The 16,392-nt window shown below is 41.2% G+C and overlaps 3 protein-coding genes across 3 annotated transcripts; 1 reads left to right on the top strand and 2 right to left on the bottom strand.

Moving 5' to 3' along the window:
- The first annotated feature begins 316 nt into the window (after positions 1–316).
- LOC308157205 (eukaryotic translation initiation factor 4E-binding protein 2-like) lies at positions 317–5,406 on the top strand. The gene is made up of 3 exons (XM_080530715.1): positions 317–754; positions 4,474–4,668; positions 4,850–5,406. Exons 1-3 carry the CDS (start codon positions 619–621, stop codon positions 4,879–4,881), a joined length of 363 nt encoding a protein of 120 aa, XP_080386841.1. The 5' UTR covers positions 317–618; the 3' UTR covers positions 4,882–5,406.
- Positions 5,407–8,361: 2,955 nt separating this feature from the next.
- Positions 8,362–9,385, bottom strand: spaw (southpaw; the record flags this gene model as incomplete). Its single annotated transcript, XM_080530713.1, has 2 exons — positions 8,362–8,514; positions 8,630–9,385. The coding sequence occupies 2 exons, from the start codon at positions 9,383–9,385 to the stop codon at positions 8,362–8,364; spliced, it is 909 nt and encodes a 302-aa protein (XP_080386839.1).
- A 2,693-nt stretch (positions 9,386–12,078) lies between these two features.
- dguok (deoxyguanosine kinase) lies at positions 12,079–16,128 on the bottom strand (the record flags this gene model as incomplete). The annotated part of the gene is made up of 7 exons (XM_080531482.1): positions 12,079–12,283; positions 12,627–12,726; positions 12,966–13,081; positions 14,627–14,774; positions 15,486–15,682; positions 15,779–15,888; positions 16,014–16,128. 7 exons carry the CDS (start codon positions 16,126–16,128, stop codon positions 12,257–12,259), a joined length of 813 nt encoding a protein of 270 aa, XP_080387608.1. The 3' UTR covers positions 12,079–12,256.
- Positions 16,129–16,392: the final 264 nt, after the last annotated feature.

Genomic DNA, 16,392 nt, shown 5'->3' on the forward strand with positions numbered 1-16,392 from the left:
AAAATACATGTACAAGCCTTTTAATCAAATGAAATCCGAGGACATCTATAGATTATTTACCCTGTACACCAGCTCAAATCATTTACAAAATTAATAAAGAAATGAAATGTCCTTGTGTTTTTGAGTTTGTGCGTGGTGATGATGAGTTCATGTAGTGTACAGTACTACATACATAACCTGTTGGAGTGTAAACTGAACTGTTTTAAAATCAGCTCAGTCAAGCGTAGTAACATCCTACAACCACAGGGAGGCGATATCATATCAATTTCTCGCCCTGCAGAGCAGCTCTTTCCTGTGTGTTTGTGTATGCGTGTTGTCGAGAGCGGAGTGGAAGAAGAACGTGTGTCCACCAGGTATTTGATATAAAAACCTGGCCAGTTCTATGGTTGCGTGTAGGAATGTGTGACTGGTGGTAGATGCAACACTATTTGCACTTATTAGGACAAAAGAAATCGATGTATTTGTATTTAGGAGAAAGTAACAAGGTAGCGAACAAAGGAAACAACAGACTTGCAGAGTGCTTTGTTGTTTGCAGCCAGGTCTAGGGTTAATTGTCACATTTAGTTATTTAGATAAGCACATTTGACTGTTGAGCAAACGGCCCATCTCTATACAAAGATGTCTGCAGACTGTCAGAAGACGACAAGCAAGGCCATTCCGACGACCAAGCGGGTGACCATAAACGACGCGGCGCACATGCCCCAAGACTACTGCACAACCCCCGGAGGAACCCTCTTCAGCACAACCCCCGGAGGTAATGTCACAATTATGTCAACAGCTGTAGAAATAAAACAAGCTAGTTATCTTATCTGGCCTTTACATTGAAATCATTCTGTTGGCTCGAGTCTTGCATCGAAGAATGCAATAAAATAATCGATACGTCTCTCGAGTCAACAACAAAACATTCACTATTCTAAAGCACTGCACTTGACTGAGCAGATTGCAGGTGCACACCCTTGAACGGAATTGGATCACTTGTCAAAGCAGGAGGACATATTGAATTGGCGACCAGCTGAGTGCAATATTGTTTGACCAGTGTTTGCACCTTTCCAGCCAACGATTGGAGCTAAAACAGCTAGTCATGCTCATCGCACTGCATCCCTAGTCACAGCTGTTAGTTTCTTCGCTAGCTCGCTGTACCACCCTTTTAAACCTTTAGCCAGGAGACATTGTTCTCAGACTCTCAGAACTCTATCGAGCCCACTGAAAGTGAAAAGTAGCGAGCTAGCTTAAGTTTGCTCGGTTATGAATAGATTTATTTGAGTTAGTCACGTGACATGTTCAAGGTTTGTTTAGCAAGTTGTTAGCTTGGATAGCTTCAAGGCTGCCGCAAGTGCAACAACATCATGTGATGGTATGATAGAGTGCTGTGGTATACTGTCTGATGCTAGTCTTCAGCACAATGCTCGTTGTTTTTTGTTTTTTTTCTCATTTTCTCATAAAATGTTTGGAAGTAAGCCTGATTGATGCGAATTGACATTCTTATCCACCTAATTTTTCTGGTTTTCTGCTCGAAATGACATGCTCACAGTGAATATAGAATATCTCCACAATCACAAGGGCCTTCATAATGATCTTGTTATCAAATGAAAGCTAACACCTGTGGGGTGGCTGTAGAAGTGTCAGAATCAAAATCTATGTTACTGTGTCAGAGCAAATAGAGCTAGAACATTATAAAACATCTCAAATTCAGTCTCCGCCTAAAAAAAAAACAGCTTTTACAGTGAATATCACCTTGGAAACCTGATAACGAAGCCCAAATCATCTAGGAATCAGTACTCCAGGGTCTTATTAGTACTTGTGCCAAAGTCGATGCTAGTAATGTGAGCAAATGCAACTTTGTACCTGTTTTAGTACAGGTATGTTTAGGCGGACACCTATATGTTTAGGCCATTTGGAGATATTTTGGCACCATCTTTGACCTTTGACCTTTCTCATGTATCAGATTTCTTTTTTTTTCTTTTTTTGGGGGATTTTTTTGGGTTGGCCGACCAATGGTATGGAAATTCGGCGTTGAAACCGGACATGACACATTCTCCAGTTGGAGAAAACTGGATGTGACTTAGGCCGTGTTTACCGTCTCGGGGAAAAAATGGTGGCATCGTATAGCATGCAAAGTTGTGAAAAAATGCATTTGTATATGTGTGAGATGGGTACAGTACCCAGTGTTTTTCCTTTGTCTCCCTGCTTCTCTGCTGCTCCACTCTTCTCTGCTGCTCCACTCTTCTCTGCTGCTCCACTCTTCTCTCCTCCACCCTTCTCTCCTCCACTCTTCTCTGCTGCTCCACTCTTCTCTGCTGCTCCACTCTTCTCTGCTGCTCCACTCTTCTCTCCTCCACCCTTCTCTCCTCCACTCTTCTCTGCTGCTCCACTCTTCTCTGCTGCTCCACTCTTCTCTGCTGCTCCACTCTTCTCTCCTCCACCCTTCTCTCCTGCTACTCTTTTCTCTGCTGCTCCACTCTTCTCTCCTGCTCCAGGCTTTTTTAAAAGGCAATTTTAGCAGATTCAAAACACGAAATTCTGTGCTCACTACCTTTTCCAGTTGAACATAAACTAAACTTTTTTAAAAAACATTTTAAATGCTGCTATTGTTTGCGAAGTTACAAGATCGTTAAGGGCTCTGCACACAGCGTGCGATTTCTGTTGCGCGTCGCCGTCAACGTTCCATTTTGAAGTTTGAATGGAAGTCTATGAGAACATACAACAGAAATTGCATCGCACGCTGTGTGCAGAGCCCTTTAGCCCGCAGCGCAGAGCGCACAATGTATACGAGTTGACTCGCTGGAACGAGACAGGCCGCAAGACCACCACACACGTGCCATATCATACCGTCTCATCATAATTATTACATCGTATTTATCATCATATTTTTCACTATGTGTGGTTACCTGACCGTCTTCCTCATCTTCTGGTACTTTTCGTTTGAAATACTTTAACAAACTCATCTGAAAATGGAACCAGGAATTTATGAACACATAGCTAGCTAACATTGCTAGCTAACATTTCTGGCAATTACTTTAAGTAGTTCTAAGGTAGCGGAAACATAATTGTTTCACAAAATAGCCTGATTTAGTTGACCATGAACATCAGACTACATTACGAATGTTCATTTAAAATACTTGTATACTGAGCACTGGTATAAGAACACGAACCATAGAATGCAATAACCCACCGTCGTGCTGATGCAGTGTTGCTAATCAATCTGTAATGGATTGTAACACCTGAAGTAGTTTGTAGACTAGACGCAGCCTACCTAGATGTATTCGACCAATCACAAAACAGTTTTGCAAGCGCGTCGCTTCGCGCTTGTGGGTGTGTCTAGCGCTGTGAAGGTCTGAAAAGCGGCCTAAATTTTTTTTTTTTTGGGGGTTGAGAAATCTGCATGGTGGCGGAGGAAATTCCATCGTGGCGGACCGCCACGATGAAATGCATGTAGAGGAAACACTGTTTCTAGTACCGTACTACACTACAGTTAGCAAGAAGAAACTCTTGTGTTGGAAGCGGAGGAACGGCCAAGAAGGCCGAGGTGCATTGCAAACCTAACCCAACAATAACAGAACATTTTCATACTTGTTATGCCTAATGCTACAATTATGCTTTGGCAGCAACATTCTACTGGCACTGTCCTTGCCAAAATAAATTGCATATACTCTAGTATAGTTCATCTATGTATTTGGCTCACTCAAAAGATATGCATGTCCATTGTCCAGGGCTATGCTGTCACCAGTCATGTGATACTTTTACAGCATTTCCACAAGGCCTTTTACTTCCCCTCTTACATTTGGTTGTCGGTGCTGCTCAACGTTGATTTGGAGATGAATAATGCACTAGGAGGCCAGATCACGTTGTATTGTCTTATCTTTCAGGAGCCATTTTGTTTGAACTATGAACCCTCTGTCACAAGAGACATACTGTATGATTGACCGATCTGACACATAGGCCTACCTTGCCCCAGCATTTTAATTGCACCGTTTACAGCTTGCAATATTCCTTGTCCAGTGCAACAATGCAAGCAAGATGCCTCTCTGTCTGTGTTTAATGCATTTGCATTTTTAGAGGTAATTTATTTTGTATGTGTTCATATCATTATCGTGCTAAGCTGGTCTAGTGACCCCCAGTCCAGTTTCTGTCTGATATTATTTATGCAAGGATGTTGGGGGGAGGGTGGCAAAGACAGGGTTCATGCCTTTTGTTGAGGTTTTTCCCTTTAAGACTCTTATATCAGTAGCTTGTGGGAATATCTGGAACAGAACACAGCTGAGCTGGATGTACACAGCTGACACTCTACCGCTTGGTGAGCAGATATTGCCTCTGTTTTAGCAGACACAGCACTGTTGGCAACAGAATAGACTTTGTGAACTCCTTTTGCTCTTGACATTTTGTGTATCGTGCCTCAGAGATCCCTTGTACCAAACTCATGTTTATTGTCTTTTTACACTCTACCCTTTGTTTTCTCTCTCCTCCCTCTCCAAGGCACAAGGATCATCTATGACCGAAAGTTCCTGCTGGACTGTCGCAGTTCCCCAGTGGCAAGGACACCTCCAGCCTCTCTGCCTGACATTCCAGGGGTCACCAGCCCACCATCCAAGCACATCATCAATGACAAGGTCCCTAATGGAGAACCATTGAACAACAACATTATCACTGCACTTGCTGACAAGAGCGCTGGTAAGAGCTCTTATTCCAGAGTCAGAAAGGGCTGCAGGTTACAATTTAGGATACAATATTTTAGATTCCAAATTTTCTCTTTAGCCTAGTTTAGCCTGACATTTTCAATAAGGCATTATTAAGTATGACTGAAAATATTGTACTGCTTTACAAATGTTTGTGCGTTTTGTTTTTGGTGAAGGGGATGATGCACAGTTTGAAATGGACATCTAAGCAAAGTATGAGCATTCGAGAGAACTTCACTTACTACCACCAAGAGCGACTCAAACGGACCACCCTCTCACTCCAATATTGGATCACCCACAACTTGTTTTTTCCCCACATATGTCCATTAGTTATTTTGTGTTTCACTACCACTATCAGTAGTATATTCTGAAATCTGCCCAAGGACTCTAAGGTGTATGAATTAGTGTTTCCTCTGCAGCACTTTGGGTGTCTGTCTTTCCTGAAGCCAAAAGACTGCCCCACCCCACCTCTGTCTCCCTGTGTGTCAGAGAGGAGAGGCCTTTGAAGGTTGCATTGATTCTATCTTTTGGTCATTAACTTTTTTACACTGAGAGCACCCTCATCTCTTCTGTCTCTTCCTCAGATATTGCCTTCAAAATACTCAATTAGCATTTTTTTTGCTGATAAAAATGATTGTTCACCATAAGTGTCATACAGAGGAATGTAATACATACTTTGGTTGATTGCATTTTGAGTCCGAAAAGTCCCAAAGTTTTCCACATGATTTGTAAAACAAAGCAATAAAGCAGGAAAAAGGAGGTGTTGACAGGTTTTTTTGTATCGTGTATTACGGTGTATTCTTTATTTCTTTGTTATTTCGTTGCCTAGATATCAAGAAATAATCACGTCGCTGCCGTCATTCGCGCTGCGCAGATGTAGTCCTTAACGCCCATAAAACCGTCCACATTTCAGCACGCTGATGCATGAGTGACTGCAAATGAAGATGACCTGGAACGCAAGTTCCAACTCATCGGGTCAGACGGGAGCTGTGGGGGGTTTGTGTATTACAGAAACGGGGAAAGATATCTTCTGTCAAAACATCGGAGACTTGTAGTCTTCTTGCCTATCTGAACTGTCGCTAGACAGGAAGGTGAAGAGGTCGAACAGCTAAAATACACGTTCCTCTGGAAACTCGTGGTATCTATCTATCTGGCTGGAAAAACAATTAACCCAACAAATGGTTATTCTACGGGTAATATAACAGTAAACCGAAGACGATTTTCTACGGTGATAATGGAGCACAGATAAATGCACCAATACACAAGCTTTACTTGACGTCACTTAGAGGCCTTAAATATTGGATGACAACGTTTTTGTAGGCCTATGCATTTTGTACAATTACCTGTCTAATCGAATTGTCCATCGCTTCACTTTTGAGTAAGTGCTCAAATTCATTGAACTACATGGAATGTTACATTTCCCTCAGTGGACACAATAGTATGCCCCCGGTTCTACTGCCACGCGTTTGGGCGCTTTCCTGCGATTGATGACATAATCATCCGAGTCTAAATCAGACACCATATCATTGCTTCTGGGAACTCATCCAAAAACCACACAGTATTGTGTTGTATTGATTTGTAAACCATAAATACCTATCATCGGTGGGCCATTGGGTTCAATTAATCGAATGTTCACTTTAATGAATGACTTTAACAACATTGAGGTAATGAGTTCATTTTGTTATTGTACTTGTCAAAGCATCTGCAATGTTTATTCACTATGATTTCGAGTGTCTATTGACAACTGAGTGCATCTTCAAGTATTCCTATAAGACAGCGCAATCCTCTATATTATAAGTGCATCTCACAATAAGGTGTGACATTCATTCACAGAGGGAAAAGGATGATATGCACCAGCACAAGAAAGGTAAGCCCACCGGATGTACATGATAGTAGTATGATGAAGGTATTAACTATACTGCACAAATCAAACCACAATATATTACATCCATATATGATATTGCTTGAATAAAATTCAATGTATGGAAACAAATTGGTGCTAATCCAAGTGCAGAATCAATGACCCCTGACCACCAGGGTTCTTTGGTGTGGGGAACAGGAGGAGGTTGTTCAACAGCGTTTGTGATGTGTGAGAATCCACACATGCTATAGGAATTGTGACACCTGGCTCCTTGGAGCTGCATTAGTTAATCGGAAAGCCACTGGGCTTGTTCCCCATACCTCAGTGTTTGAACAAACACTGTCAGAAAGGGTCCATCCTAAAAGCCTCATTATGGCAACTGGACTTTCAATGAACATGAAAAAGACTCATATCACCTCATAGATCAGCCTGCTGCATATGCTGTTACATATTTGGCATCATATAATGTCACACTTGGTAATTTAATGTGAGTATAGCCTTGAATTCAACTTTGACCTTTTGACTATATAGAATAATGTTTACAGCTCAAAATAATTGTTGGAAGTTGCTTCTGAGTGGTTCGGAGTATACATGAGCACTGAGCTCAGTGGTGTCAGTCACTGCTTTGTTTGTAAAGGAATAAGGGAAGAGGGGTGTGTGTAAATATCTATTGACTGTTCTGACCTTGCTGTAGTGGCACACACAGTAGCTTGTCCTCCCCCCTCTCTTTCTGCTCTTGTTAGTCTAATGACCCCTCCCTGTCACTTTTGCTTCCTGATCCCCTATTATACCCCCCTAAATAAACAGTTGCTGCCCTTTTTCTTTCCTACATTTACCATCCCTCATGTGTCCCCTCCATTATAGTCCCCATCATTATACGTTTCCCACTGCATGCTTCTTCAAACACAATCAACTAGGAGATTTCTTGGCAGAGACTTTTTGTGAGGGTACTGATGACTTCCCCCTAATCTGTGCTGTAAAACTATAAACAGAGATGTGGATTTGAGACAAGGATAGTAGATAGCTGTTCACAAGTGACTGGTCAGAAAAGCCATAAACACATCAGCTCAGAACAGTTAGACACATTATCCAACGTTAAGGCTCTGTTACAGTCCTGTTTGTGTATCATTCATTCATTCAATTTAATTAGAATTAGAATCAGATTTAATTTAAATGTGTTTTTGTTTCCTTATAAACTATAATAGATGAGGACTATGGTGGACGTGTACAACAATATTATATCAAATACATTTCACAAAAACTTGGATGAAATAGAATAACCTAATATATTTATTTTCACATTCTATATACAAATATACATATTTCTATTTAGTATGAATGATTCTTGTTAATGAACAAAACATTGTTCAACATTACAATTAAGGCAACAATGAGGCAGAATTATACTGTGCTTACATACCACAAAGTATCAAAACCTTATCGAAAACACTGCCAATGTGAATGCATAAGTAACATCCAGAATGGCTGCAGTATTCCTCTTAAATATTCAAATAGGCCTAAATATTACAGTACAAGCCTTGTTATCATACAGTAAATGCATTCCTTGTTAGTGTCTGAACAAACACTAACACTCATTATGGCAACTGGACATTCAGTGAACAATGCTATTTGCATTTATAAGACCACATACAGCATATTAGTCAATCAGTTCATGGCACACATCAAAGGTCGCCAAGTAGGCCTATAAATAGACCTCAGGCTCCTTCCTACAGTCCCAACGTTATAGTGCCTCGGTGCTTTTCTCTGGTAAGTCTTAAGTGATTCGAAAGAGTAGTCTTGTGTTTTGGGGCCGAGGTTACTGGGGTGTCAATGACATCCACACTCCTCCACGATCATGTCCTCGTGATGCCGCAGAACTACATCATCGTTCTCGTAGTACAGCATGGACAGGGGGCTCAGACGCGTGGGCACGCAGGAGGGACAAGACACCCGATCCGGATGGTACAGTCTCAATAAGCTCTGAAAAACAGATGGAAATAACGTAAGCGTTTTTTTACCAAACATAGCTCTGAACACATGGATCTCACCCAAGTATTTAAATTGAAATAGGATTATATTCGTAGTTATATCTTACTTGCATGTAGGCGTGATTGGTGGGCTTGAAGGATTCATCCACCGGAGAGGGGCACTCGCCCTCGCAGCGGAACGCATTGTATCGTTTTGGGTACACGATCCACTCGTTCCAGCCTATCTGATCGAAGTCCACCCACATGTCCACTTTCCGACAAAGTGGGCGCTGGGCAGCTTCTGTCGGTGACCCAGTAGCTGCAATTCCACCGGCCACACGAACCCTCTCTAACCGGTTCCTCTTGTGGCGACGTCCTTGAACTTCACCGCTCACTCGGTCCAAAATCACATATTTGGAGTGCTCCACGGTACGGATGAGAGTGGGTGCGCGCTGACCATCAAAAAGCAGATCGTGCTTGGAAAAGATAACCATCATGACGCGGTCAGCTGTTGGATGCTGCGCCTTCCTCCGCCTGACTCTCAAATGCCCAAGGTGGGGAATGTCATCCACTTCTTCCTCAGAATCCCCAATCCCGCTCCCGTGTTCTGACTCCATGATCACATTCTCCAATGGAGCGTCTTGACTCGTCACTGCGTCTCCCTGGTGTAGCCAGTATTTGAGCAGGGCAGTCACATTGAACACCTTCCAAGAAGACCTGGTGTCAATTGGTGATGCGCCAAAGCTCCCCAGAAGAAGGCGCTCCTCTCCCTGCTTTCCAGAGTGATAGATATCCACGGTGACGCGCCTGGAGGCGGAGAACGCAGGGAGTCTGATCCGGAGCTCTGACAGCTGGACATCATCACTAGCAGAGATGGAGGACATGTCGAAAGTAACAGTCCATTTCTCACCCACTTGATGGCAACCTGGACATCGAGAAAAAGGACAGCCCAATTGAATATATACAGATCAGTGAAGACGAATCACAAACTCCACGTAACCGCAGACAAGACAAGCCAGGTCATAAGACAGATGTCAAACCGTTGAAGGGAAAGGGAGGAGAGGACAGGATGTGTATTGAACTCCCCCGTGGTAGGACAGACGTCTGAGGGGCTAATACACACACCCACTCACATAAAACAGAAAAAGCCTTTAAAGTCCAATAAGCATTGTGACACTTCTGGGTTGTAAAAGGGAGGATCAGATAAACGCAGATAAGGCACCGACCAAAGTGCCAGGCAAAGATGGAGAGGACAGACTAGGGACTGGTTGAACTACAGGTCAAAACTGGATCAGCTAACTAATACAGGCACACACACACACACACACACACACACACACACACACACACACACACACACACACACACACACGACAAATGTACCAAGTTAACGAAATGCTTAAAATATCTTCTAAGTTCATCCGTTTCTGCTTAAAGTTAGACAATTTGATTAGAAATCAAATTTGAACTTATCGAGGGCTTGGCACGCCTAACATTTCGGGCCAAATGAGTTATATATATCAATGGAAATCTTGATGAGATCTATCAAACTAATTGAGATCCTTAATTGCATTGAAATAGAGTGTAAGGACTCCTAACAATTACAATCGGCTCAGTTTTGTTTTGACTAACACATTTGGAAAATGTCACTCAGGTCCTTTCCGCGTCATCGTTATGGAAACATATTTAAAAATGTAATAAATTAGGAGGCTCTGGTAATATTGGTTGAAGGGTCACTATTAAACAAAGTTGTTAAATAATAAAGTTTAGGCCTACTCACCATTTGCTATCAAACTTAGGACGGAATCAGAATCATGTAGAGAGGTGCTGTCATCTCTTGCGCTGACGGAGTCGACAGATTGCGCAGGGTTTGCAGCCTGGAATGAGCGGTACAATTGCATCATGTACAGAGGGTACCTGTTTGGATGGTAGGCAGAGCTCAGATGTCCTAAACTTGACTCATATGAGGTCCCGTGATGACGGGGCTCGTGAGAAATAAGCGTCAAACTGCTAAGCCTGAAAATGCTGACGAGATGCGCGCAGAGGACTATCCGTGTCAAGCCTTCCATTTGCTTATAGTGAAGCGTTGTCCTTCTCAATATATCAAAGGCAGCCTTTTTCACGTTAATGCTATAGTGGAGAGAGAGGTAGCGACAGCCTCCGTCCTCTAGCTGGTCTTGAGCTGAAATGATGCTGTGAGGGGAGAGAATCCCAGACAGACCATTTATAGTGGACAGCTGCCCTTTGATGACCCCTGCCATCCACATGGATCCCAGAACCCTCTGATCCTCAGTGCACATCAGAGAAGGGGTGAACATGACAACATTTAGCCAAGGTCATTGTCCCTCGAAATGTCCCAGGCATTTATATTCATTAGGTCGTAGCTTAATCCCTTTGATAACCACACTTTCAAAAACAATGATATTGTTAGTTTAACACGTTTCAAATAATCACGCTGTCCTAAGACATCCACACACCCACACATCATTTAAAGTAACAAATTACCAGCAGATGAGCTTTTTCTTCAAATCGATTCTTTTAAATATATGCACAAAATGAATCATTTTAATCGGTAGCAGAATTAAATCGTTTCTTATTATGCCATATGCTGAAGACCCAAATATGTTAATTATGCGTTTAAATTAGGCCTAAAACATGAAAATGCAGTAGAGCAGGTTTAATAGGAGATCACTCCCAAATCGCCACATCCATTGATCATGGGACAAAAGTAACTGGTTGTATAAATTGTAATTGATCGAACAGGATAAAAAGCGTAGGCCTATATCCTTTTACGTTTGAATGTAGTGGCATGCAGTACAGATATATGTACGGATCTTTTCATAAACAAATGTCTCACAGTTGATGTAAATAAATAGCCAAAGCTAATGGTAAGAATATGGCTTAAAATGGCTGAAATATTGATTATTTCGAGACAAACCCGAATTTATGAGCTTCGGATAAAATTAAATAGGCTAAGCAAAAAAAAAACTAGTACCAAAATTGGTTTCCATAAGTTGCTTCTTTTTCTTAAGGAGATGTCCTACAAAATTCACCAACGTTTAATACAGTAAGTGAGTAAAATATTAGTAAAATATTTCACATACTTAAGATCTAGCTTGTAAACTCATAAATAGATAAATAGAATGACAAAACAGTTACAATATGGATATAATCAGACTATAAAAGTAACAAAAACGTATCAAATAAATACTCAAAATAACATTTAAACTCAACAACAAAACAGAGCATGAGATAAACAAATGTGTTACAATCTGGTTAGGATACAGTTTCAGACTGTTCATAGGTCATACGAGGTCATACAATAAGGGAAACTGGCCTCTAATTTACTTATATTAGACACAAATAACATTCATGTGTGGTTGAAATGGCAATTTTTTGCTGTCCATATACAGATATGATATGATGTGATTACTTACTGGGTCTGTACTGTAGGTCTTTAACCCAGACAGCTGATATAAGAAGATATTGCTAAACTATTATTGCTATTGATATGTGTCAGATATAGAATGGATGCTCATTACATACAAAGAGAAACCATAACATTTTAAGTCAAGCCAAGTTCAGATGGTCTTCATGTTGCCTTACGAAGACAGTGAAAACATAGTAAAATTATGTTGAAAAATTGGTTGGAGTGAGGACGCAAATACACATCTGTAAGATATTGACTGAGGCCCAAATGGTTACATCTTGATGTATGGGATCATGGGGTCCATAACAGCTCAACTGACTGTTCCTCATAATCTATTGAAGAAGTTCTTCACCTAAGTAGGAGAAACAAATGCCCCCATCAGAGACAACTTCAAACAGCAAACATCATGCAAAGCCTGAGAAATATTCAATGGTGAAAAATAAATTAAAGAGATCACAGCAAACAGAATTTCAATGACAGACAAGCAATTCATACCATCCTCACTTAAAGGAAAGGTAATTATAAACCAGGATTGGGTGCAGGATTATGGCAGATCGATGTATTGGTTGAACAAAAAGCAACACTGTCAAAAGAGTGCCCTCTTGTGGTCAAGATCTGATGTAGCCAAAATGTTTCAATGTAAATGTCAATATACTGTATATAAGCACATGTGTACATGAAAATAAACTACATACCTCTGTGATCAGTTTGGCTTGCACCTCAAGGTCCTTTTCAAACTCTACGCTAGCATCCAGCACCAACACAGGCACCTGTTTCAACCGATCAAAGTGCAACCTGAAGAGACAGAGCATTCCATTATACTAAGCACCCAAAATCCCTCGAATGTCCCTCGAACAGCCGGAGTCATTCAACAGCAGGACTTGTCATAAATTGTCAAAAAGGCACAAGCCTTCAACAGTGCCTCCTTTGAAGTACTGAATGACAATGAAGTGCACCTGAATTGTCTTTTCATACCACATTAAGTGAAAAACCTAAATGAGAAACAACACATCACATTGTTTAAATGTACTCACGTAGTGCTCTTCTCTATAAGCCACCTCTCATGCTGAGTGTGCAGTTTCTCCAGGTAGTCTAGTTTTACACCTTCCTCTTCTGTCCGTCCCCGTCGTCCCAGCCGCTCCATACATGTCTGAGAGGACCACAGACACAATCAATACCTTTTAGACCTGATCAAAAAGGTCAGGTTGCCATATTTGGTCTGGAGACCATCATCGGAACCTCTTAAAAAAAAACAACACACAAATGAATGCAGAGCAGAGCATTTTTAAATAAGAAGTTTGAAATTCAGTTTCCTCTATTCTCATTCAAACTGCAGTATCATGTTCAAAATGTTTGTGTGTGTGAGCTGTTTGAGCAGCAGATGTAAAGTTTTTCTTTTTATTTAATTTTCTCAAAATTCCTCCTCTACCTCAATGGACTAGCCTCTACTGGTAGGCACACATACAGTGGGGGAAATAAGTATTGACATTGATTATCAACATTTTGTCCAGTAAATGTATTTCCAATGAGCCTATTCAAGTGAAATTTGCACCAGACTTTGGTATTAACTCAAACAATCCAGACAAAAAAATCTAAACATTCAAGTCCATATGTATATAAAGTTATATGTAATAAAGTGGAATTAAACAGGAAAAAGGTATTGAACACACTAACTGAAATGAATTCAATACTTGAGAAGCCTTTGTTTGTAATGACAGCTTCAAGGCGCTTTCTGCATGAAGTAACTAATCGCCCGCAGTATTCAGGTGTGATTTTGGCCCATTCCTCTACACATTGTCTTTAAATCTTGAAGATCGCATGGGGCCCTCTTGTGAATCTGGATCTTCAGATGCTTCCACAAATGTTCAATTGGGTTTAAGTCAGGTGATTGACTGGGCCATTCCAACAAGTTGATTTTCTTTCTCTGAAACCAATTGCGAGGGGATCGTGTATGCTTTGGATCGTTGTCCTGCTCGAAGGTCCACCCACGACTCATCCTCAGAATCCTGGTGGATGGCAGCAGGTTAATCTCAAGGATCTCTCTGTACATGGCTCCATTCGTTGTTCCTTCAATGATATGAAGTCTGCCAGTACCACGAGAGGAGAAACAGCCCCACACCATGATACTTCCACCTCCAAACTTCACTGTTGGTATAGTGTTATTCGGGTGACAATCTGGTTGCAAAGGTCTTGAGACAGCTCTTTGCTTTTACCTATCATTAGATGTTTGTTGTGTGGCACCTTAGTAACAAAAAAATACATTTTATAGCCCATCAATATATTCTAACCCAGCTGACATTAATTAGCACAGATTGGAGGTAGAGTTGCCTCCTAATTAGTTATGGTTTTCAACTGGTTCCTTGCTGTGGTGTACTGCTTTTTCATTTTTATTTTTTCCTGTTTCATTCCTCTTTATTACACATAACTTTATTTACATATGGACTTAAATGTTTCGATTTTTTGTTTGGATTGTTTGAGTTAATACCAAAGTTTGGTGCACATTTCACTTGAATATAATAGGCTCATTGGAAATACATTTACTGGATAAAATGTTGATGTGTTCAATACTTATTTCCCCCACTGTATCTATTGCATGAATGCTTGTTATACACATACTGTATAGGCAGTGCTTTATGGTTTGATGGTTTGTTAGTCTATGTTGGCTTACATTTCAAAGTAAGCCAACACACAGTACCTGTGGGGGAGCTCTGAGGTAAATGATCCCCTCTAGCTCAACCTGACGGCCAAACTGCTCCACCAGGAAGGAGTGCCAATCCTGGTAGACCGCCCACTCTGTAGAGTTGATGCAGCCAAGCTCAAACATGTTCAGGGCAAAGATGTATCTGACAAAATAAAAATAAAAAAGAGTTTGTGGAGAAATGACAAGGGAGGTAAGAAAATTGTTTTAGTTATACAAGATAAGCAGTATCAACTTATTACAGTCCTCCATAATGCAACTTAATTATGTTCAACTACATAGTTGAAAAGTTTAAGATCATGCTACTATTGACTCTGATATGTATTTCATGTTTGATGACGTGTAGTAGTAGGCCTATGTGTATGCCAGAATATATATTTTAAAAAAATGTTTTGTTAAATAAGCTTTCATTTGCGCGACTTGAAGATTGCCGACATGCGGACAAATGCGTGTCACTTTTATTCAGAAATAATTTTTCTTTCATACTTTTATTCAGAAATAATTTTTTGGGACTTTTATTCTGAAATATTTTTGGGGGGACTTTTATTCAGAAATAATTTTGGGGGACTTTTATTCTGAAATATTTTTGGGGGGACTTTTATTCAGAAATATATGGTGTTGGTGTAGGGGTGGCAGTCTTTTGTTTTCTTCCAGTGTATTTCTCCAGGAGCCTGATTGCTTGGGGGAAATAGCTGTATGACAGCCTCTGGGTTTTAGCCCTGATACACCACTGTAAAGCCAAATGCAAATTATAAATAAAATGTTATATTGTATTATCTCCTAATATGACAACTCATTGTTCATTATGCATATTATGGTCTCTATGTCCATGACTCCTAGCTCATCACCCCCTCACCTGTCACTGTACACAGAGCGCTCAAAAACCTGCACAGGAATACTCTCTGAGTTGAGCAAGTGAGCTGGCGGTGGCTGCAGCTGTGTACGCATGCGACTCATGCAGGAGTAGGTCTGGAATGTGTAGGACCAGCGCCGAGGGTCACAGTACATCATCTGCAGCAGGTTACTGGCTGTCTGCTTGGGAGATGGGCCTGTCTGTAAAACCAACAGCACAGCGGTAAATGTATGCAAATCTGTGACTACGCAAGCCAGATATAAATCCATCATTATCACATGCCTATGCTTTATTACCGGAGAGGCTACGCTCTCTATGCTCTGCCACTTGCTGACGGGTTCAGGGACCACTTCCCAGTCCGGGCCAGCAGATTGCAGGAGTCGAGCGAAAGTAGACTTTCCGATCGCTGATGTTTGAACAATAAGCCATAAATAGCAACAATCAACAAACACCACAAATCGTTGGTCTTATTTGGTAAGTTAAGGTCTATCAACTTGATACCTGGAAATCTTAAACGGAGTTTACACCTACCAATGTTGCCTTCAATAGAGACCCTCTTAACTCGACTGGTCCCGTCAATTGACGTGGTGCTTGACTGACAGAGTGGCGAGCTCGAGAGGGCGCGTGTGACCGCCCGTTTGGCCATAACAGCCTTGACAAGCACTGAGTTTCCGACAGGGCTGGCGCTAAAATAACGTCGGTTCCACCTCTGAACCGATCTAGTAGTAACAGGTCCGATATACCGCGACCAAACTGTGAGGCTTTTACAGTTAGAAACCAAGTTCATGGACCGGTAGAATGAGGAAACAGTGATAGACATGACATTTAGCTAGGTAGTTAGTAGTGATTGGCGTATTAAAAATAACTATAACGTCCCCAGTAATCTAGGCAGTATAAACAAACACTTTAT

This window comes from Nansenia antarctica, assembly GCF_963989245.1.
Source record: "Nansenia antarctica genome assembly, chromosome: 5".
In the NCBI taxonomy this organism is placed as follows: domain Eukaryota; kingdom Metazoa; phylum Chordata; class Actinopteri; order Argentiniformes; family Microstomatidae; genus Nansenia; species Nansenia antarctica.